The sequence below is a fragment of the Stomoxys calcitrans genome, chromosome 3 (assembly GCF_963082655.1).
Source record: "Stomoxys calcitrans chromosome 3, idStoCalc2.1, whole genome shotgun sequence".
Lineage (NCBI taxonomy): Eukaryota > Metazoa > Arthropoda > Insecta > Diptera > Muscidae > Stomoxys > Stomoxys calcitrans.
This window is the reverse complement of record NC_081554.1, coordinates 149,016,900-149,041,222: the sequence shown is the minus strand read 5'-3', so window position 1 is coordinate 149,041,222 and position 24,323 is coordinate 149,016,900. Positions and strand designations below refer to the sequence as shown.

At 41.9% G+C, this 24,323-nt stretch overlaps 1 protein-coding gene across 2 annotated transcripts; it reads right to left on the bottom strand.

Moving 5' to 3' along the window:
• Positions 1 to 22: 22 nt before the first annotated feature.
• Positions 23 to 19,475, bottom strand: LOC106084727 (nuclear receptor coactivator 6). Of its 2 annotated transcripts, none has more exons than XM_013248630.2 (4): positions 19,447 to 19,475; positions 17,274 to 18,541; positions 2,806 to 3,288; positions 23 to 2,740 (listed from the first exon to the last, which is right to left on the bottom strand). In XM_013248630.2, exons 2-4 carry the CDS (start codon positions 18,039 to 18,041, stop codon positions 1,091 to 1,093), a joined length of 2,901 nt encoding a protein of 966 aa, XP_013104084.2. In that variant the 5' UTR covers positions 18,042 to 18,541; positions 19,447 to 19,475; the 3' UTR covers positions 23 to 1,090. The 2 variants fall into 2 exon arrangements, with proteins under 2 accessions (XP_013104084.2, XP_013104083.2); XM_013248629.2 differs by lacking the exon at positions 19,447 to 19,475 and adding an exon at positions 19,100 to 19,440.
• Positions 19,476 to 24,323: the final 4,848 nt, after the last annotated feature.

The window sequence follows — 24,323 nt, the reverse complement described above, 5'->3', positions numbered from 1 at the left end:
AAAAAAAAAAGGGCAAGCTGTATTTATGGTTTCTGGCAACATTTTAAAAATGTTATGTTCTGTCCGAGAGACATAATTTTATTAGAGAAAAAATCACCATTAAACAATCATCGCTTAACGTGCGATTAAACATGTATGATAAGATTCCAATGGTTTGCTTAATTCAAATAGTTATTCTTACATAGTAACAATGCTAGACATTTTATACAAACTACAAATATACCCTTAATAAGTGGATAAATTAAAAAAAAGAACTATGCTTTAATGCCATAATAGAGTGTGTGTGTGTGTGTTTGTTTAAAAAATGTGTATGTGTGTGGTGAATATGTTTTAGTTTAGCATCCATTTGAATACAATGTCGTTTTGTTATCATGATCATTCTCTATTGCAATTTTTTTGTTGTTGTTTTATTTTGTACAATATTTTACAATTTTCTTTTAAAAATAAATTATACATTGTTTTTGCCAAAGTAACAGAATTATATTTAGAATAATTAAAATTTTTACTTAAACAATATAATTATATATAAATTTGCTTTAACCAAAAAAAAAAAATGGGTCAAAAGATATAATTAAAAACAAACTTATGTCTACAAAACATAAGCAGCATATATCGATGCCTCAATTTCACAGTAGGCTAAGTCGCACATCGAAGTTATATGGCATTAAAAATAACATGGGAGAGTTAAGATTAGAAATTTCAAAAGCGTGAACAGCTCAAGTGGATGAATTTAAAATGAAAGTCTGGATTCAACACACTATGAAATTAAGGCATCGATATGTTACTCTATTAAAAAAAAAAAACACTCTTATATGCATATCTTTTTTTTTTTTTTTTGATTTTCATTATAGTTTTTTTTTTTTGTTATGTTATCTGTTTCTGTTTATTTTCTTTTACTTTTTTAGTTTTTGCTTTGTTAATGTTTTGCGAACGTATAACCTTACGCTTAAATCCAGTTTAAACCTAATAACATCTATGTATAAATTTATATAGTCTTACGTCTTCATCGTCTGATCGTTGAACACCTTTTTGTTTCTTCTTTTTTATCTATGAATAACACTCACTTTCTTTTGCTCTCTCATTTGCTGGCTCACTTTGCTCCCGCCGTGGCCGTAGCGGCTGCCAGTGTCGCACTCGAAACAGAGGCCGATGAGGCCACGGACGAGGAGAGTGAATTCACGTTGACATTGCTGCTGCTGCTGTCGTGACTTTTGTGTTGTGTTGCTGATGATATCGACGATTCGGATGCACTGTTGCTCACAGATTGTTGTTGCTGTTGCGATTGTTGAGATTGGGCAGGTGGTGTTGAGGCGGCGGCAGCACTTGGTGTTCCCGCCCCCGCTCCTGTGGCTGCTTGTGAATAGTCTAATTTATAAATGGCGTTGCGTGTTACATCGTCCATCGATGCCTCCTGGCATTCGCGACCAATGTGTGTTTGTGAGCCACAATTGTAGCAGGAAAGCGGTTTCGTGCTTAGACTCACATTAAGCGAACTATATGGTGAGGGTAGGACAGAGGCTTGTGGTGGTGGTGGCTGTTGTAGCTGTTGCAGCTGTGGCGGCTGCTGCGCTTGCTGTTGGGGAGGCGGTGCCACCTGTTGTGGCGTTGGAGGTTGCTGCGTCACAGATTGGTTATTTACCACTGCCGCCGCACTATTCGTAGTTCTTAATGGATGCGCTGCACCAGAAAAAATTGATATATTCGGGTGGTATGGCTGATACATCAATTCCCCACCATTAGGGGGCAGTTGAAAATTGGGCACACGAAATGTGCTGTGAGGAGGTGGTGGCATGCCAGGGCTGTGTGTCATTATTGGAGGACGCGATGCTAAATGTGCATGATAAGGAAAAGTGGCATTATATTGTTGTTGATGCGATGACAAAATCACTGAATTGGAGGATAGGACATTGCCTAAGGTAGGAGTACCAGCACCAGCCGAGGGCGAACTTATTAGCACAGTGTTATTGCCCACCATATTGTTGTTGCTGGAGACAACATTCGACGCAGGATTACCACCTGGATTGTTGTTAGTTAAGGCGGTTTGCAAAACATTGGAGGTGACCGCATTTGACGCCCCTTGCCCCGGCAGCATTTCGGCGTAAATGGCTTGTTGATTTGCTACTGACTGTTGTGTTTGCTGCTGTTGCTGTGACTGAGCGTATAGAATAGCACTTGCATTCATCACATTGTTGCCACTGCCTCCACCTCCCCCACCGCCGGACGACGACATCTTTTCCGATCGCCCATTAAGACGCTGTAGGCTCAACTGTTTATTGTAACTTAACTGTGAAGGTTGATGATGTTTTTGAGTTGGTTGTTGTTGCTGGGTTTGTTGGCTTTCACCACTTACTCGCATTACTGTATTCGTTGTGGCATTATTCATCATAGATGTAGGTGTTTCCGGTGGTGATATTTCGCCGGATGAGCCCATAGAACTTCCCGAATCACTACCAGTACTTTTATTGGAATTCATGCTCATTATATTACCATCCATACTATGGTGACCACTCGATGACATATCTGACATGGCCATATTTTGCATAGCATAAGTAAGACCTGGGTTAACGCCAAAATTTCCCTGGTAATGTTGATTGACTGGCGATTGCTGTTGCTGCTGATGGGGTGGTATATACGTGTTGGCCTTAACGCGCTGATGATTTCCCGATAGACGGTCTCGTGGAAAGCCATTGCGTATAAGAGTTTGCAAATGATTTACTGTACCCTCTTTACTTATGACCCCCTAGCAGAATAATTGTAAAATTTGTTTGTATTATTTCATTTTAGCATGTCATTTTATACACTTACCTCTTGTTTCATATTAGAGGGCATTATCATTTCACTGCCCATTTGTGTCATCTGAGGCGGCGGTGTAGTCTCGGATGATGGGCGCCTAATGTTTTTTAGCGACGTTCCCCCCAATCTTTGGGATATATTGCGCGCCTGTGATGGATTCTGTGACGGCTGATGTTGATTTTGCATTATACCCACACTATCGCATGATGATGTACGATTGGGACTTGTGGCACGACTGCTCGACGGAGACGATTGTTGACTTAGCATCGGCGATGAGGCTTGTGGTGGATGATCCACCAAGTTTTGAGTTCCTGTAGTTTGAGGCGGTTGCTGATGGTATTGTCGCATTGCCCAAGATGCTGCATTGGGATGTGTGAATATGGCGGCGGCTGTATTGCTTGTGTCTGGAATGATGTTGGGGGAAATCATATGTGGTATACCTTCGACAGTGGTGATTTGATGCTGCAATGATGTTCCATCAGCGGAGGGTATTAACTGAAAGTATATCAATCAGTTTTTTGTTTTTGTTAGATATGGTGAATGAAAATTTTTACCTATGGAGAGATACTAAAAGGCTTCATAACAGAAATCAACATGCATTCATGTTTGATTTATAATTATATATTTTAGGTGGTACTCAGGAACATCGATTAATATAGAATATATTGATTAATATAGTATAGATTGGGTCCATACTTGGCATGAGAAAAAGTAGTAACAACTAAATCGAACCAGAATTAAGCTTTCTAGGTTTAAGGAAGTCAAATCAAAAAATCGGTTAATACAGAAGCTATACCTAGGTTTGCGAAGGAGCATCCGAGCGCAAAATATTTCAGTGCTTGGGTAGGCAAGAAAATGGCTTAACCCTTGTCGTCTGTTGGATATCTTCTTTGTTGTGTTGTGTGTCTTCCTAAGAAATTCATTTACTGTTTTTTTTTTTGGAGGCCTTGTTTTTTTGTGCGTCACTACCTTACTGAGAACGAAACCATCTGATGCATTGAATTTAACGCTACTTTTAATGACATAACATTTTGAGCAAAAAGAAAATTACAGCGGCCACTGCCGTAAACATAAGGGGGTTTCTCTTTGGCCAAAGAGCTCATACAGGCACTGTGTTATACTTGACACAATACTCGATAGTAAAATATACTGCACCTGAAGAACTCGAACTGGGTATATCGAGAGGATACCTAGTCTCTGTAGAGCCCATCAAACGGAAATCTTTGTAAATAATGTCTTACTAGACAGGCATAACGTAAAATCTGTTCTTGACTTTTGCAAGCAAGATGGCAGAACAATTAAAACTCCACCGAATACCCCAAATGCGGCCCAACTTGCCTGATTCGTGGTACCAACCCCAGAACCAGCGAGCTGAATCTGAAAATTAACAGTTTAGTCAACGAACATAAGCAGAATATGTGGCTAGAACACTTGAAGCAATGTAACTAAGGTACCAGTTTGACAAGCTGTGGTATGGTGTATAGTCACTCTTTAACCCCGGTAGACGGGATGACAGGACCTCAGTCACTTTTGGCGACGTAACTGTGGCTGACTTGAAGAGATGCGACAGGTTGTTCAACCGTCATTTTATTGAGCATACCGAGACGAATGTCATCCGTGGCGTCAAGTCACCCAAGGCATTGGGCGCCGACAGAGTCCCTACACTGATGCTGAAGAATATGGATCTACATGGAGTCAATTTCCTTACAAGTTAGCCTATGTTAATTATATATTCAATTCAAATATCAACATTTAGCACCAAGTATGTATGTTTCAGGAGGCCCAACCCTCCACCGAAATCCCCCAAACGAAAAAGTAACCCAATGGAAACTATATGTTCAATTCAAATATCAATATTTAACACCAAGTATCAGGGGGCCGCCACTTCCCTAAAAATCTCCCTCTCAACAAGATGCCTGAAAAGCTTAAAATTAACCAGCTTAGGGTATTGAAAAGCAGACGAGATAATAAGACTAGCAAATACTTTACACAAACCACTCCAGGCACGGGATAGCTGTGAGCACCACACAGGTTGTAAAATTAAGGTCCGATCTGTGTGGTGTTCATTGCTGTTCATAGCTGCGAGCTACCGGGCGAGTCCACAGGTTGCGGATAGTGGAATGATCCATACGGAGTAGCTGCAACGGCAGTCACAGACAATCAGCGGAGAGTCTCAGCGAGAGGCCAGGAGGCACCGACTCTTGCACAAATACTGAGTGCCTATGATGCTCGATATGACAAGGCGACCTTGCTCACCTACGAGGATCGTCCCCTCCACATGAAAATGTGGCTACAACAACAACAACAATCTAATGGAGCTGAAATTTGCCTATAGAGATAGCTTTTCAAACTTTTAAAGACAAGGCCCAATGAGAAGTCTTACTCATTGGATCACTCTGATTGGAAGACATGTGGATAGACTAAGAATTCAAGTACTGTAAACATGCAGTAGCTCTGAGGTAGTCGAACATAAGGAAACTGAGGAAAATCTGCTGAATACCAATCCCACAATAGCAAACAGGAATTTGATTTGAATAAAAGACAGAATTAGCAGAAATGAGCAAATTTGGTATAAATAGGATTGCAGACGGTCTCTGTAACCTAATAAATAAATGCAAAACTTCAATTTATGATTTGGGCCAGCGCAGCGCTACATGACGAAAATTAATTTATTCTAGAATACTCCTAAGTATAATATATAAATTGTCTTCCTATTTTCTATTTGCAAAGTGATGCAATGTATTTCAAATTTTCAAGGAATAAATTAAGACTTTTGTAAAAATAACAACAAATAGCTAATAGAAATTCTCATTGAAATATTCACCTAAAATAATATAATAACATAAGTGCAAATTTTGCATACCCATCGCCTCAGATAAATGTATTAACCACCTTTTGTCATAACAGCTATAACGAAATAGGATCCGATTTGGACAAATCTTGGCACAGACGTAAAGGAGTCTAAAACAATTCCCTGTTCAAGACGGTAAAACAGAATATTGATCTGTATTGCAGCTATATCTAAATATAGTTAGATCTTCACCATGTTAGGGTAGGATATGTAAGGGTCTACCAAATTTCAGCGAAATCGGCTTTAAATGCGCCTTTATGGGCACAGGAACTTAAATCGGTCTATATGGCAGCCATATATATCAATATAGACCGATCTTTGCCAAATGTCAGCGAAATCGGATAATAAATGCGCCTTTAATGTTCCCAAGACCTTAAATTCGAAACTCGGTCTATATGGCAAATATATCCAAATACAGACTTATCTAAGTCATATGGAAGACGATTGCTTAAGAGCTTAACCTAGCTCACCATGCCAAAGTTCGTCGAAATCTGGTAATAAACGCTGCCTTTGTCACCCCAAAACCTTAAGTCGGAGACCGGTATATATGACAGCTATATCCAAATATAGACCGATCTGAGCCGTACTGAACATGGATGTCGAGGGCCGAATACAATCACTGTGCCAAATTTCAAGAAAATCCGCTTATAAATGCGGCTTTTATGAGCTTAAGACCCTAAATCGGGAGATCGGTCTATATGGGAGCTATCTTATATTGGGTTTCCAAAAAAGTAATTGCGGATTTTTATATTAGTCGGCGTTGACAAATTTTTTCACAGCTTGTGACTCTGTAATTGCATTCTTTCTTCTGTCAGCTATCAGCTGTTACTTTTAGCTTGCTTTAGAAAAAAGTGTAAAAAAAGTTTATTTGATTAAAGTTCATTCTAATATTTATTAAAAATGCATTTACTTTCTTTTAAAAAATCCACAATTACTTTTTGGGCAACCCAATATATAAAAATCAATTTGTGTTTGTTTGTAGATTTGTTTGTTTGTTTGTATGTTTGTGTGTTCCTTATAGACTCAGAAACGGCTGAACCGATTTTCTTGAAATTTTCACAGATGGTGCATAATGCTCCCGTGGTGAAAATAGGGTACTAAATTTTTTGATATCTGAAGGGGGGTGGACCCTCCCCCTTACCCTAATTTTCAGAAACGCCAGACCTCGAAGATCGGTGGTACGATTTAAGCGAAATTTTGTGTGCTCTCATATAGTACCCTAAAAATAGAAATTTGGTATCCAAATGGGGTACCTAGGGGGGCCGCCCCACCCTAAAACCTACCAAACATATATTTAGACCAATCACGACAATATGGGACTCAAATGAAAGGTATTTACGATAAGAAAACGTATTTGATATCCATTTGCCGAACCAAGTGCTAGGGGGACCACCCCAACCCCCAAAACACCCCTAAATCGGACATATTTACCGACCATGGCAATATGGGACTCAAATGAAAGGTATTTGCGAGTAGAATACGAATTTGATATCCAAATGTGGGACAACGGTTCTGGGGGTCCACCCCTCCCCCAAAACACCCCCCAAACAGGACTTATTTACTGACCATGAGATTATGGGGCTTAAATAAAATGTATTTGAATGTAGAATACAAATCTGATATCCAAATATGGGACCCAGTGTTTGGGGAGCCGCCTCTCACCAAAAACATCCCCCAAAGGGGACAAATTTACGACCATAGCAATATGGGACTCAAATGAAAGGTCTTTGGGAGTAAAGCACAAATCTGATATCAATATTTGGGAAAAGTGTCTATGGGGCCACCCCACCCCCACAACACCACCCAAATAGTAAGTATTTGCTGACTTGCAATATGAGGCTCAAATAAGAGTGTTTTTAGAGTGGAACACGAATCCGATATATATTTTCAAGGCCAACTCACTGAGTGGCCACCCATCCCCCAAAACACACCCCAAGCCGGTCACGTTTGCCGACTATGGAAATATGGGGCTCAAATTAAAGGTATTTGGGAGTAGACCACGTACCTGATATCAACATTAGGGACCGACTGTCTAGGGGACGTCCCACCACTATAACAACCCCCAAATAGGACGTATTCGCTCACCAAGACAATTTGGGTCGTAAAGAGAGTGGAACTAAATAATTATAGTTTTTAGGGCCAATAACCCAAACCGGACATATTTGCTGACTTTTGCAATAAGGAGTTTAAATGAGATTTGAAAACGAATTTGATATCCAACTTTGAGGTCAATGGCAATATGGGCTTTAAATAAATGATATATAGTTGTATGAAAATAGAGCACGTTGCTGATATATTTTCCGAGCCCCTAAATCGGCCATATATACCGACCATGTCAATGTGGAGCTTAAATGAAAGGCATTGGGGGGTAGAGCAAGAATTGATACCCACTTTGAGGACCAATTTTCTGGGGGTCAACCCCTTTCCCAAAATACCCCACAAGCAGAAATTTTTTAGTGACCATCGCAAAATGGGGCTCAAATAAAGGTATTTGGGAGTAAAATACGAATTTGGTATCCAAATTTGGGACCATGTATTTAGGGAATCACCCCTTCCCCAAAACACCCCGCAAAGGGTAAAAAATTTTCGACCATGCCAATATGTGGTATTTAAGACTAGAAAACGAATTTGACAACCTATTTTGGGCCATATATTTGGGGGACGCCTCATCGTGTAAACTCCCCTAAACCAATGGCAATATGGGGTTTAAATAAATGGTTGTTGAAAGAAGAGCACGATGCTGATATTTTTTCAGGGCCAAGTGCCTGGGAGACCACCTCACCAGCGAAAACACCCCTAAATCAGATATCATGAGAGTAGCAGGCTGAAATAAAGTATTTTAAGAATGGAGTACACCTTACATCCAAACTTAAATTCGTAGACCAATAAAGATCATATGGGATTCGGACAAAGGCACTTATATTGTTAAATTGTTAGTCAAGCGATATACTACTTTCGTTGCATGGTATTTCACTAAAAGCTCTTTAATTGTCGAAAATAAATATTCCAATGAAACTTTTGTTCCATATAAAGTAAAAGAAGGCGCAGCGAAGCGGGCCCGGGACAGCTAATATCAATATATAGTTCGACATCTTCCATCTTCGAAAGTTACCTGCCATGGACAAAAGAGGAATCTTTGCTAAGTTTCAGCTCAATATTTCTATTTTGAAAGACTGTAACGTGATTCAAACAGACAGACAGACGGGCGGACATTTTCGCCTTAGTTTTTTACGTTTTTTTTTCTATATGTTGCAAACGAAATGACAAAATGAATATACACCCGTCTTTTTTTCAATATAATAATTTCCGACATATTCTAAACAACTCTATTCTAAGGCAACTCATGCGTCTAAAATTAAAATCGAACTTCCTCTTTTTAAGGACATTTTTTGTCTGCTCATTTAAAAGATCTTCCCGTTTGGTCAGATCGATAAAAGTCAACGTTTGACTAATCGACTTTTTGTGTAAAAAATTCGAAGTCAACTTTAACTGTCCAAAAAAATCGAATAATCGACTTTGAAGTCAAAAAAAGTCGAAAAACGTCGATAAAAAGAAAAGGATTTATTTTCAGGTGGATTTATGACGCCGACTGCACGGACTTTTTTTTAGCTATGGTTACAATAGTTATAAAAGTGATCTTTACAGCGAAAAATACCAAAAATAACTCGAAATGCAGAGTTTTAAAAACTGGGTTCAAGTACCCTGGTGGCCAATCCAATAATGATAATTTTTGAATGACTTTTCCAAATACATAGCAAAATATGGGCCTATATTAACCGTGCTTTTTCAACTACATAGCAAGGTATGGGCCTATATTAACCGTGCGTAATGACTGGTAGAAGTCATAAAATATATAACGATCAAAATTTCATTGTTCTCAAAATTCTTAGGACTGAGATTTATGAAAACTGTGTTAGTGTCTTGTTGCATTTGATGGTTTCTATATCAAAAAAATAGATTTATGGCGATAAGCCTACTACTTTTGACAGCAGAAGCTGCTTCATGATTTTCTTAAAATTTTCACAAAAGAGTAGATTGGTGCCAACAATCCCATGGCAACCGGATGTACGTACCAGATTGACCCGATGAAGTCCTACATCGGAAAGGGCTTCCGCCTCAGTATACAACATTGACCACATAATGAAAATAGGAGGACTTCCTCCTTCCTTCCATAGGAAATATGTACCGAATAGGGCAATATAGGGCTCAAAAAAGGTATTAGAGAGTGAAAGCAGGGCAAATTAGGGCAGGGGCAAATTATACTAAAAATCTATCCAAAAAAGGCTTCGTAAATCACAAATTACGACATCAGTCTCGGTAAAAAAAAGGAATTCTCGAATATCTACAAGTTAGTATATGTTTGACACTGTTGTGGTTGTTTTTGTAGCAGAGTATGGTGTTCTATGTGTCGTCTGCTTGATTCTGTTGAATATTCAGACACAGGAACTCAGCAACTAAGGTGGCGTGCGTCCAAAGAGATCTGGGTCTGGCTGAGCCGTTAAACAGGTGACGTTTGGTCCTAGGGCACAATCGGGACACACATCATGTACGTTGGCATTAATGCTTGCCTTGTAGGAGTTAAGGCGGTTGCATCTGCCTGATCGTTATTGAGCCAGAACAACTCTGGTTGGCCGGGCGAAGTCAATTTTATCCACAGACAAACTCACTAGAAAATTATGACCCACGAGGTACTCACGACTAACAAGACATTCACGACTCGCGAGAAATACCATCTCACGAGTAAAATCACGACTAAATTATAAAATGTATCACCCCTGCATAAGCACTTGTTAGCTTTTTCATACTTTTCCAATAGTATCAGTGGGCCTGTATTCGCACCTTAAAATACCGTATGATTTGAGCCGCATGCAGAAAATTGTGTTTTCATTTTTTTTAATTAATTCATTCCGATAACAACACATCGAAATATCAATTTCACTACACCACAAAATATATATATTCTTGATCTTTATACAATTCTAAGACGACTAAACGATGTCCGTGTGTCTGTCCGTCTTGACGTCAGTATATTGTAGTCACGTTACAGCCTTCAAAAATTGATATATTGAGCTGAAATTTGCCACATATCCGTATTTTTCCTACATGCATGTTGAACGGGCCATATTTTGATGTAGCTACTATATAGACCGATCTGCCGATTTAGGGTCTTAAGCCCATAAAAGCCGCATCCATTACCCGATATCACTGACAATAAGTTGTTTTATGCCTCTTGTCATCCTTACCGAATATGGTCTAGATCTATATTTATATAAAGCTGTCATATAGAGCGATCTGACGATTTTGGATCATAAGTCCATAAAAGCCGCATTTGCTACCCGATTTCGCTGAAACTTTGACAAGGGTGTTCTATAAGGCCCTTCGACATACGAGCCGAATATGCCATATAGACCGATCTGCCTATATGGGATCTTAGACGCATATGCATTTATAACCCGATTTGTCTAAAATTTTATTTAGCATATCGGAGCATATTTCGAAATAGACCGATAGACCGTATAGACCGATCTGCTGATATAGTGTCTAAAGTCCATAAATGACGCATTTATTATGCGGTTTCACTGGAATTGGAAACATTGAGCTGTATTAAAACTCCCACATCCAACCCAAATATGGTACATATTGGTCTATATTTAATTATAGCTGTCATATACACCAAACTGACGATTTAGGCTCTTACGCCCATAAAATTATTATAACCCGATTTTGCTGAGATTTGAAACAATGAGTTGCTATAAGCCTCCCGTCATCCATCTAAAGGGTTGTTTTTAAGCTATTATCTTTTTGCCAACACTGGTTGGAACAGCTCACGCACGTTTCATGTTTTGCTTCACTGTCAAACATCTTCATTTCCATCTCCATTTTGGGAAAAAATAATAACGTAAATAATAAATTCATTGACCAGCCATACCAGGCACACAAAATAAAAAGAAAGATTGCACGGAGTCCGAAGTGCTAGTGCATTGGAGGCTGCATTGAATACTCATTAATATAATTGTTGGTGATATTCATTGGCAGACTCCAAGTGTACACGGAAAAAACAAGAACAACAACAGCAGTTTAAAAAGTCATCAACATTGTTGGTGTGTATGAACCGTAACATATTGATGCTGGAAAAAAGCCAGCCAATTACCTTGAAATTACTAAGAATTAGAAAGCGATGTTGACACATGAAAAGATGTTGAACAACGGCTGAACGGATTAGCTTATGGTAGCAAAATTATTCATATTCCAAATTGGGATGTAGATCTAATTTCAAGGCTACGAATTAACATGCTATAAACTGTAGGCCCCACAGACGGGAGGATAGAGAGCAGCACTATTGTTCTGATGATTAGACTAGCCACCTAAGAAACGTGTACAATTGGCATGCATGCGATCAAATTCCATCTGTTGTCTAGCAATTTATTTTCAGTAATCAATAAAAATCCTTCATTTCTCGAGATATTTATTCCCTTGGTCAATTTACCTCGACTCTTTCCCCCTTTGGGAAAAAATAATAACATCTTCAGTTTGGTCTATAATTTAACCATGAATCGTCTTACAAACGAACAACGTTTGCAAATTATTGAATTATATTATCAAAATGCGTGATCTGTTAAGAAATTTCATCGCACGCTTCTTCCATTTTACGACGAATCTCATGTTTGGCTCAATGGGTACGTAAATAAGCAGAATCGTCGATTTTGGAGTGAAAATCAGCCAGAAGCAGTGACATTTTAGTGCTGTTTATGGGCTGATGGCATCATTGGACCGTACTTCTTGAAAGATGATGCGAATCGAATCGTAACTGTGAATGGTGAACGCTACCGTGGGATGATATCTAATTTTTTTTGTCCAAAATGCAAGAGCTTGACTTGCATGACATGTGGTTTTAAGAAGACGGTGCCACATAGCACGCGTAATAATGGACTTATTGGGAGACGAGGACAAGCCCGCTTTAATTGAAGCTTTGGAAGACAACTTTGAAGCATTTATTCATGCGATACCGGCCGAAATGTCGGAAAAAGTATGACAAAATTTGAATAAGTAGATGGACTTTGAGGCGCAGTCACTGTCAACATTTGCATAAAATAATCTTCAAACATTAAATTATATGGACCGTGGTATCGATTCAAATAAAGATTTCATGCATTTTTTGAATTGCGATTAACTTATATATCGATCGTTTTCGTCAAATTTGATAGTCGAATTCAACTTACATGAACCAAAAATGAAAACGAATTTTCGTTTTGTAAAAATTTCGACATTCGACTACGTCATCACCAACCGAAATAAGAGAAATATATCCATTTTACTTGTTTTAACCGTAATTCATGATTTTCTCATGTATTGTGAGTAGGTGGTATGTCGCAAAAATGTCGATAATTTAAGGGTTTCCATCTCAGTATACAAAATTGATTACATAACGAAAATAGGAGGACTTCCTGACACTAATTTTCAAATACGACTGATTTCGGGTAAACTGATAAAAGCGAATTTTTGTTTGCACTCTTATCGTAGCCAAATAGCCCCACAAATAGGAAATATGTACCGAATATGGCAATATAGGGCTCAAAAAAGGTATTAGAGAGTGAAAGCAGGCGCAGGCGCAAATTATATTAAAAATCTACCAAAAAAGGGGTTCGTAAATCACAAATTACAACATCAGTCTCGGTCAAAAAAAATTAATTTTTGAATATCTACAAAATAGTAGATGTTTGACGCTGTTGTGGTTGTTTTTGTAGCAGTGTATAGTGTTCTGTGTGTTGTCTGCTTGATTCTGTTGAATATTCAGACCCAGGAACTCGGCGACTAAGGTGGGGTGCGTACAGAGAGATCTGGGTCTGAGGCGAATGGGTCTGGCTGGGTAGTTAAACAGATGACGTGTCGCGAAAATGTCGAAAATTGATAATGCAAATATCTTGGACACAAGGAAAGTTGTAGAATATTTCTAAAACTATCCACATTTTTGAAAAAAGGCCTCAAATACGGCTTTCACAATCCGAACAAAATTTTGTAGGGAGAGGTGACTAAGTTTATTTCATAGATAGAGTCCAGCAAATAGTCATCTCAGCTATAACTACATAACATTTCTTAGTCATATCTCTATTCGCTCTAAAATATCTCAAACTTTTTCGACTAAATTTCTTCGCATCTCACTGTGTGTCAGCTGATCCACCTAGGCGTTTTTACATAAACGTAAAGAAATATTTGCCATTAGAAAACGGAAGTTCGATGTTGATTTCACTGTAAAACTTTGTAAAACTCGACGTAGAATACGATTTTGACAACCGCTTAAGGAAAATATGACCCATGCTAACCCATGCTATGCTACTGTTCATACAAACATATTTTTCGAGGTTACTGTTTAGTTGTTGTTGTTGTAGCAGTTTATTGTGTTCTATATTTAGTCTGCTTGATTCTGTTGAGTGTCAAGACCCATCTGCCGGAACGATTTCTGGTTTGCCGGGAGAGGTCGATTTCTTCGAGTACAATGGGAGGCGGTCGTTCTCCAAGGACTACATTCACCCGGTAGCCAATTACCGCATCTGCTACCGTGTCTGCATGAATGTTGTTTAGACCCGCTTGATCTAGGGGTTCTCTCTTGTAGCGCTGAACCTCACGCTCTAGATCGTATAGATCTACCTTAAGGCTTCTGGGCGGTGGGTATCTATCCACCAGATGATGATTTGGATGGTTTCTGCGATAACAGCCCAAAAGATATTGCTTAGACAGCATGTAGTTATGTCTTCGCACTGGTAGGATCTTTGTCTCCTGATGGAGGTGGTCCACATGAGAACTGAGGAGACAACCCGTCGCAGTTCGGAGGGCATTCTGACAGATCTAAATATTATTCCATTGCGTGTCACAAAGTTGATGAGAAATGTGACGCCAAGTATTTTGGGACACTTGATGGTTGGAATCATTTCTCCATCGACCATCACAGTCAGCTCAGTATTCACCTCACGCGTATTTGTAGTGAACAGTGTGGCTGAAGATTTGGTGGCGGATATCTTCAGATTTCTTGAGCGAAATATGAGGCAAGCTCGTTGAGGTAGACGTTCAACATATCACAGATGTCATCAATGGGTGGGGGCCTGATGTCATGATCGTACAATCGTCCGCATATGATACGATCTCTATGCCGTATGTAGGGGGTGGAATGGAGGATAGGTAGAGGTTAAACAGTGCCGGATATATCACCCCACCTTGGGGAACTCTCTGTTTCACTCTACGATTTCAACTTCTTATCCCTAAATTCCACAAATGACTGGCGACCACACAGATAATTCGCGACCCATCGTTTCAGGCCTGGCTGGAGGGACGTGTTGGCGATGTCCTCAAATAATTTGGCATGGTTGACCGTGTCGAATGCCTTCGAAAGGTCCAGTCCCACGAGGACCGTCCTATCACATGGCCTGGGCTGATTGAAGCCACGGCAAATGTGTGTGGTGAAGGCATGCAAAGCTGTTGTTGTGCTGTGCAGTCTTTGAAATCCATGTTGATGCTCGGCGAATGGAAATTCTCCTACGAGGCTCGGGAGAAGTAATGCCTCAAGCGTCTTTGCCACTGGTGAGAGAAGGGAAATCGGTCTGTACGACTCCCCCAAACTCGGATCTTTACCAGGCTTCAGTAGCGGGATCACTCTGCCCATTTTCCAGACATCGGAAACTATAAGACTGTTCAATGACAGGTTGAGGACAGTGGTAAGGTACTCAACTCCAGGTGAATCCAAATTCTTCAGCATCAATGTAGAGATTCCGTTGAGGCCCAACGCCTTGGAGGATTTGGCGGCACGGATTACATTCGTAACTTCGCCCACGGTAAATTGTGATGGCTGTTCATCGGCTCGGAGACCACGAATACGGCGAATGGCTCTTCTCCTTGCCCTGTCTCTCTCGGGATGCACAATAAATTGACGGTTGAACAACCTGGCGCATCTCTTCGGATCAGTCACGGTTATCTCGCCAAAAGTGACTGAGGTCCTGTCATCCTGTCTACCGGGGTTCGAGAGTGACTTAACAGTGGCCCACAGTTTGCCTGCACCGGTGCCTAAGTTACATTGCTCCAAGTATTCCAGCCACAAATTCCGCTTATGTTCGTCGACTACTCTGTTTATTTCCAGGTTCAGCTCGCTGATTCTGGGTTTAGCGGGGTCCATAGCAAGAATCCCATCACAATCGTCTGCGAGTACCACTGCTTGCGCCGGGAAATTGGGTCGCACTTGGGGTATTCGACCGGCTGGTATAAAGCGAGCGGCTGCTGCGTTAATGATGTCTCGGAATTTCCTCTCGGCCACAAGCACATCAGAGCGGGTGGCAGTTCACTGAAGCGGCGATTGGTATACTCTCTGAAGCCAGTCCAATCGGCCTTCTTATAATTGATAAACGTCCGGCGCTCAGAGGTTATAAAGTCGGGTGGTCGGTCGATGGTGAGAATTATGGGGAGGTGGTCTGACCCCAATGAGAGGACGGCTTGCCAGGATACATCACTCAGGAGATCAGGGGATGCAATTGAGATGTCTGGCGAGCTGCTGCACCTCCTTGTAATCCTAGTGGGGGCATCCTCATTCACCGTGCAACACGTGGAGCTATCTATCTACTCTGCCATAGCTATGCCAAGGCGGTTCTGGCAAACCGAACAGACCCAGGGTCCGGGGTTCTTTTCAATCCCGGCACGGACCAGAAGCGTGCGGAGAAGGCACTCCGGGATGTTCCTCTCCCATGACGAAAAAAGACGAACACGTAGACTGAGGCGGCAGCCCTTGTCGATGAGGATTCCATCGGGTCAATCCGGTGCGTACAACCGGCTGCCATGGGATTGTACTGTTTAGTGTTAAGAGCGCACAACAATCTGATTGCTTGGCTTAGGTGGATTGGGACGGGTTAATATCTGCACCCTCTTTTCAACCTTACCTATAGATGTGTCCCAAACGTTACCAAATTTCCAGGCATAGTAAGGCAAAATAGGTGAAAAATATTTATCTCGTTTTTGTATAACAAATTTAAAAAAGAACTACTTTCAAGAACCTTTTTAACATTTGAAAGAAATTATGTGTGCTATTTGGGATTGATTTGCCAATAATAAAAAACGAAAAGCTCGTTTCCAAACAAAATCAACCACATATGGTGGTAATTTTGTCGTAGGCATGGAGAGCTAGCCACTTTGACAGAAAAATAACAAGAATGTAAATTCTAAAAGGGGAATTGGTTTTTGTCTGAAGAGATGTTACTCAGCAAAAACTACTAGCTTACAGTGAACAGCTAGAAGTAGTATGACCAATAAACCCTTTAACTGTAGGCCGGTCAGACAGACGGACTTGATTCACAATGGTAACGATGATATTATCTTAAACCAATCATCGAAACGCAACCACCTGTGTCCTGCTTTGTCCGAGAAACTGGCAATATATTTCCTTTAAAATCCACTAAAAACAATCTCTCCTTTGTTATGCTAAGATATGAAAAATGCCTCTAGTAGAAAAAAAAAACCGATTGGAAAAATCGCTTATAAAAACGATATTATTCAGCCTAGGGCTAATAAAAATACACTTAAAATTACTCATATTGAATTGGAAATAAAGGAAGTAGTAATAGTAGATAATTCCACATACATATGCATAGTTTACCTTTGCCATCTGCGTATAACTCATTGGTAGTCCCTGTGGTAACATTTGCATAGGAGTTTGAGCCAACAACTGATGATGCTGACCATGTATGGCATGCAAGGCCGCCTGCAGAGCATGCTGTTGCATAATTTCCTGTTGGGGCGGTGTTGAATGTTGATGCATTTGTTGGTGTTGAGGAGTCATAGGCAGCGCTTGGTTTTCGATGGTGCTTTGATGAGACGTTTGTGTATGAAGAGTTTGGGCTGGTGGTGGAGTTTGGGATGGCGGAGGATCGGCCACAAGTTTGTTTTCTTTGATTTTCTCAAAAATCCCCATAAATTTCAAATGTTGATCGAACTCAAACACCGGGTGATTGGCAGCCATGGTATAGACCAGAAGCAACTCCTTAAGAGTATCAATGTCGGTCATTGTTGAAAAGTCCAATTCACCCCAGGACTCAAGAGTACGAAATATTTCAGTAACATTGGTGCGATTACAAGCCCGAATAAGTGCCAGATACAAGGCCATCTTTCGGCGCACTTTCATGTCTGTGGGTTCACCCTTTTGGCAGGCAATCATATCTGTGGCCAAATCTTGGGGGTTGTTGGCCCTAAGTTCCATGCCCCTTAGCTCCTGCGAGTCTCGACGTCCCAATTCCTCGAGACAAGTACCTAGGAATCGTAGTTCAAATGGTAAACACATGTTAAGCAGTGTACACATGGTGTCAATCCTTTTATAGCTCTCCAGCGCCTTAAACCAAATTATTACATCGTTTTTGGTAATCATCATTTTCAGCTTTTTTATGAATGGCTGCTGTTGCTGCTGATGCTACTCTTATATAATCCAAACAGCGATGGAGGGACGCAATAATTTTTGTTAGCAATTTCACTGCTGCTTATACAAATTCCAACAATCTATTGTAAATCTTATTTTCCTTACAGACCTATGGCGCGTTGGAATCGAATGCCGAACGCGTAATGGCCTGTTGGATGCCTACTTGCTGTCGTCGTTTTTCCTGAACTTATTATCTGCTTTAATGGTATTAGATTGGATCGATACAGTTTTGGCCAATGCCGCATCACTGTGAAGATTAACGGACTGTGTTCTGAATGACCGTTGGCCGCTATATCTCGCTTGCTCGAGAAGAGAATCTTCTCACTTGCAAAAACAGTAGCAATAGATGTTCATCCAATGATTTGGATTCAATTCTCAAATGTTTGGCATTGTTCCCAAATGTAAGAGGCAAAAGCAGTTAGGATGTCCAACCAAATCCTTATCCGAATGATGATCTGCAAAATAAGATTAAAACGCATTGGGTTAAGTTAAAAGAATGTATAATACAGTTGTATTTTTTAATTTTTTTTTAATTAAAATAAACATATGCCTATGTCCTCCATTTGACCCAAATATATAGTGAAGTCCAATCTGGCCCTCACTCGAGGCAATAGTCAAATTAAGGGAAATATTTCATTTGGAAAGGTTTTGAGGGTCAAGTCGCAAAAAGATTTTTGGCGTCATTCTAAGTGTGGGTACGTAATCATATTGAGTAGAAAACTTTTCGCAGCTCCAAAAAGCAACCATTTATTATCTATCCTGCGAATCCGTGTGATCGGCCCTCTGGCTCTAGCAATGCTTATATATTACAACTATTCTCATCGGTCGACAGGGTACTTATAATAACGTATATTTTTCTTTGGGAGACGAAGGTCTCGGCGCTTTTTCCTCTTCATCCATTCTTTCCTCGTTTGACGACGACGAAGAAGAAGAGTTATTGAACTTGCCATAAAGTGCCGTCCCAAAAACAGCAATTTACCAGCAATTGCACAAATTACAGCAGTTGAGATTACCTTTCCTTCTGATAATTCCAAGACAGGTCACAATTGAGTATTTGCTCAAAACTATATTCACAGAAAGACGTGCAAAATGTCTTAATTCTTTCTTTGATAAATCCTAATTGTTTTTTGTTATTGTTGTGTTGTATTGTTTCACATTTACACGCAGAAAAGAAGAAATATAATAAAAGAAAATAATCAACCCAAACTTGATGGTACTTTCATGGGATTTAAGATATCCTCTTCAAAAATTCTTATGTATTATCTCTATCTGGTTGCTTTAAGAACCTCTTTTCGAAACACACTTCATATTAAACAGGTTGATGATAATTTTTAGTTCCAAAAAATAATTTTTTTCTCACTTCTTCTTCTCATTCGTTTGTTCTTAACGAGTAGTGCAATCCAATCTGCACAGGGTAACGAGTACTTAAACGAACCGACAGTTACTGGTATACGCTGATAACCATATAACCATAGCCGGTGGTCCAACATAGACCACATTATATTCTATCGTATACAACCTAGGCACATTAATACGACATAAAGTTCCTAGCCCAACAACAATCCTATGGCAGCCGGTTGTACGTACCGGATTGGCCCGATGAAGTCTTTCATCGGCAAGGGCTGCCGCCTCAGAATAACAACTAGCCCAACAACATCGAAATAAACTATGCAACCCTATGGAGAAGGTGGTGCAAATTCCCACTAGACTATCAATCCCATAGCAGCCGGTTGTGCGTACCGAATGGAACCGAGATGTAGTCCTTTATCAGCTAGGGCTGTCGCCTCAGTGTATAACACACTGGCAAAGAAGAACAATATGTAAAGATACTGTATTTCAATTGCGACTTTTGGATGCAAGATGTCGCTAGTAAAAATGTATATAAATATATCTTTCAGTAAATCCAATGCCATATACGCATTCAGAATTATGCCTATAGGTTGGTACTATATTCGGTTTTTGCGGTGAAACTCCATATAAAAAAAAATAAGCGGAAAATATTGATGAAGAGTGTTCGTTTCGCTATAAATTGTTTTTTCATCTAGTGAAAATTTACATTTCACGACGCTCAAGAAGAGTACAATCACAGTTGCTGCGCAACAAGTCGTTTTATTATGTAAAACAAACGCGATCGTCAAACTTCTAATTGTAACTAAGTGTTTGCTAGTGTTAGTGATCTTGCTGACATATACTTACTCGGGGTGGAAAAACAGATATTGTTTGTGGATACGTAAATAAGAAACTATTTGTATATTAACATAAAAATGTAAATAAATGTACTTCTAAGATAAAAGATAAATGTTTCTTTAATAACAAACTATTGTGCGAAGTAATAACGATTGTGAAAGTGTTGTGCTTTTGGTCTTGCTATTACAACAACACTATTTTTATACAAGTAGAAGATGCTGGCAAAGGCCAAAGTTGTGCTTATTTAACTTACACCAACAAAAATATTACAAAATCTAATTATTTTTACAAATAAAAACTGATTTTGTTTCTCTTTAAATAGTTTTGTGTTTCATTATTTATCAACTTCGAAAGGGTGCACGCTCACATTAGTGTGCAAACATGTACTGTAACGACAGGTTTCCCCTCGTGTGCTGGGGTATAACTCGCGGGGAAGGGTCCGTCACAGAAATTTATATTTGCCGAGACTAGAGTAGAGAACACGGAGTCAGGTTTTGGTTTCACAAATCTGTTTATTTAACTCTGGAAAAGTTCCTTAACGATTTAAACACTAAGGCCGAGACCTGGGATGGTTCTCTGTTGTGCTGAGCTAGGGGTACTTCGACGGTGGCTGCGCTCGTGAGACCTGGTACGGTTCTCTGGTGTGGGAACCCGGGTGTACTTCGATGGTGGCCGCGTCTGGGAGGCCTGGTACGGTTCTCGGTTGTATGAGACCTGGCCCGGTTCTCAGCTGTACGAATCCTGGTATGGTTCCCGGTTGTATGAGACCTGGTACGGTTCTCAGCTGTGAGCCCGGATGTCCCTGGACAGGGGCGTAAGAGGACTATGGCAACCCGCTCTGAGGGAGGGGTCCTGCTGGCGTGGACGATCGCAGTGCGAGATGGGTGAAGACCTGGACCGGTTCTTGCACCCTGGTGAGTGGCTTGGCGTGGGGTCCGCGAAGTGGGATCGTGGGACCGTCCGTCTTTCGTCAGTTATGTCCCTACCGTGCGGTGTCGGTCGGGGTCTATCGCTAACGCGGCGTACCCAAATGTGGCGCAAAACAAACTGCCCACGGACGTTCGCGGTGTCGGCGGGAAACACGAGGCTAAAACGGTGCAGTGGCCACGAAAGTTCACTGGTTGCGGGAAAGTTTAACGAAGCGGTTACGTTGCAGTGACCACGAGAGTTCACTGTCTACGGGTCTCAGACAGCAAAGATTAACGAAGCATTTACGTTGCAGTGTCCACGAAAGTTCACTGTTTGCGGGAAGGTCTAACGAAGCGTCTACGGTGCAGTGACCACGAAAGTTCACTGTTTGCGGGGCTCAGACGGCAAAGATTAACGTAGCATTTACGTTGCAGTGACCACGGAAGTGCACTGTTGCGGGAAAGTTTAACGGAGTGGTTACGTTGCAGTGACCACGAAAGTTCACTGGTTGCGGGAAAGTCTAACGAAGCGGTTACGTTGCAGTGACCACGAAAGTTCACTGTTTGCGGGAAAGTTTAACGAAGGGTTAACGGTGCAGTGACCACGAAAGTTCACTGTTTGCGGGAAAGTTTAACGAAGGGTTAACGGTGCAGTGACCACGAAAGTTCACTGTTTACGGGGCTCAGACGGCAAAGATTAACGATAATACACGGCTCTCGAACACTGTCACTTTAGTTTTTTTTGTCCATTCCATGTCACTTAGCACTTTTCACTCTACTCACCGATATCTCCTTGGCTTCACACTCGTTGCTTCGCCTCCGACGGTGGACTTCTGATCTCCTTTGCCTGTTGCACCCCTCCTTTTATTCGTTCTCACTCATACCTGGTTTTCAAATTCACCACAGCAGCGATCATCCAACGCCAGGCATTCTCCCTTCAACCATCCAATGTACATGCGTATGGTCGCTGTCGTTGCTGGCTGACCAACAATCATGTGGGGCCCTTGCCTATGCCAACCACATGTGCGTGTGTGTGTCCCTTGTTGTGGCTGGCTGACCAACGCATCAGCATAGCCCTTTGTCTATCCAACAGCCATGTGCATGCGTTTGTTCGTTGTCGTTGGTGGCTGCCTACCCATCCTGAGTGTCGCCGTGGTGTCTGGCTGCCGTGAATATCACTACCATTGGCTATGCTATTTTGTTTGTAGTCATACGGTAACTTGTTATGATCATTTTTGGAGCTAACTTGTAAACAAGTATGAGGGCCACTCATTCAGGCGGGAAATCACTGCCTGTTTCTTTTTTTTTTTTGGGAACAAAATGATAAAATGGTCATGGGCAAAACAATCGATACTGGCAAGGCGTACACACAGCGAATACACTGTGAGAAATTACCGATTAGTTACTACTACAAAGTACACTGAGAAAAATAATTCATTTAAATTAATTCATTAATTCAAATTCATTAACCCAAATTCATTTTAAATAATTCAACATAAAAAAGGCAACACAGGTTAAACACGAATGGAGACGCCACTGAGTGTGGACGGAAACGAGCCAGCGACTTCCGTCATCACACTACTCCCCTCCTCCGGGAAGAGCTGGTTCATCTCGGCATTACGAACACCTTCCCTTGGCGGTTAACCATAATGCGGTAGCGGCGGCCGCAGATCTCCACTACCTTCTTGTACTGCCGATGCGGCACATGGAAGGCTAGGGCTACCCGGATGTGGCGTTGGAGGGCCGGCTGGACCTCGTCCGGCAAGCGCTCTTGGCAGTTGTAGGCGTAGTTCCGCTGTAGAGGTGGCGTCGGTACCACAATTGCGCTGGACAATCGTGCTGGTGGCGGGGTCGGGACCCGGGTCGCTGTCAAGCGTGGGTTTCGCCTGGACGTCGGCATCTCCGTCTCGGAAGCGGTCGAATCAACGTAACGCGGCGACGTCGACACAGCCGGTGCAGGTCCCATCACGCCTAGCTCCTCAGCTGATGACTCATCGGAACTCTGAGCTGGGGATACCTCGGGCGGCGGGGTCGGTGGATTTGAGGGTACGAACCTGAAGGGGCGCGGTAGCGAGTTTGGCAGTACCTCCTCGTCGGATGACAATTCCACAATTTGTATTACCTCCAGCGGGGGCGTCGGTGGACGTCTAGGTAGCAACCGGTATGGCCGCGTCGGTGTCGGCGGCCCCTCGGAGTCTGACGACAGGACGATTGTGTCCTGGATGGGTGCGGTCGGCCTACACACTAGGGGTTCCACCAGCGGTCTCTGTGCCGGGGGTGTTGCTGGCCTCAGCCTGGGTTGCGCCTCACCGCTAGTTTGCCCCGGTGCCATGGCTGGCCTGGGTATTGGTCGCACCGCCACTACCGGGCGCGAGACGGGCTTGGTCACCATCCTCTCCAGCCTTACGTAGCACGGGGGTAGCTGCAACTGCTGTGGCCGAGGAGACTTCGAGGTCCGTCTGCGGGATTCTAGCGGGCGCCTTCTGCGGGGAATTGATCGGCCGGGGCCTCGGCTGCCTTGTGCAGTCTCTTGCTGTTGCCACTGCTGCTTGAAATAGGCCTTTGTTTTCACCGGGGTCTGTTCGGGATCCATGATTGGGTGCGGCGGTAACGCTGTAGGTGAAGTATCTAGAGACGGGCGAGAAGAGATTGGAGAGGTAATACTTAAGCAATGTTCTACCGTTCTTTTCGCGTTAGTGTGTTGGTCAACTTCGTCCGCTGTAGTAAGAGGTTTTATCTCGCTGAGATGGGCTGTTCGGACGTCTCCTTTGACACGTCCACGTACACTGACTATTACTGGGGACGGATAACTCAGAACCTCGTACGGGCCATCGTATTTTGGGGCGAGCTTCGCTGCAAAGCTATCGATGGCCTTGGACAGCGGGTGTTGCCGAACTAACACCAGGTCTCCTACTGCTGGTTTCCATGACCTTCGCCTCAGGTTGTAGTGTCTTCTTTGATCTTCCCCCGATCGTCCCAGCTGATTGCGTACAATCTTGAAGACTTCGCGAAGTTCCTTGGCTTTGTCGTTGGGGTCCTGCTTCCTTGTGCCAGTTCCAATGGCACATTCGTCGTACAAAGCGCTAGGCAAACGAGGTTCTCGACCCTGCACTAAATATGCGGGGCTGTAGCCAGTAGATTC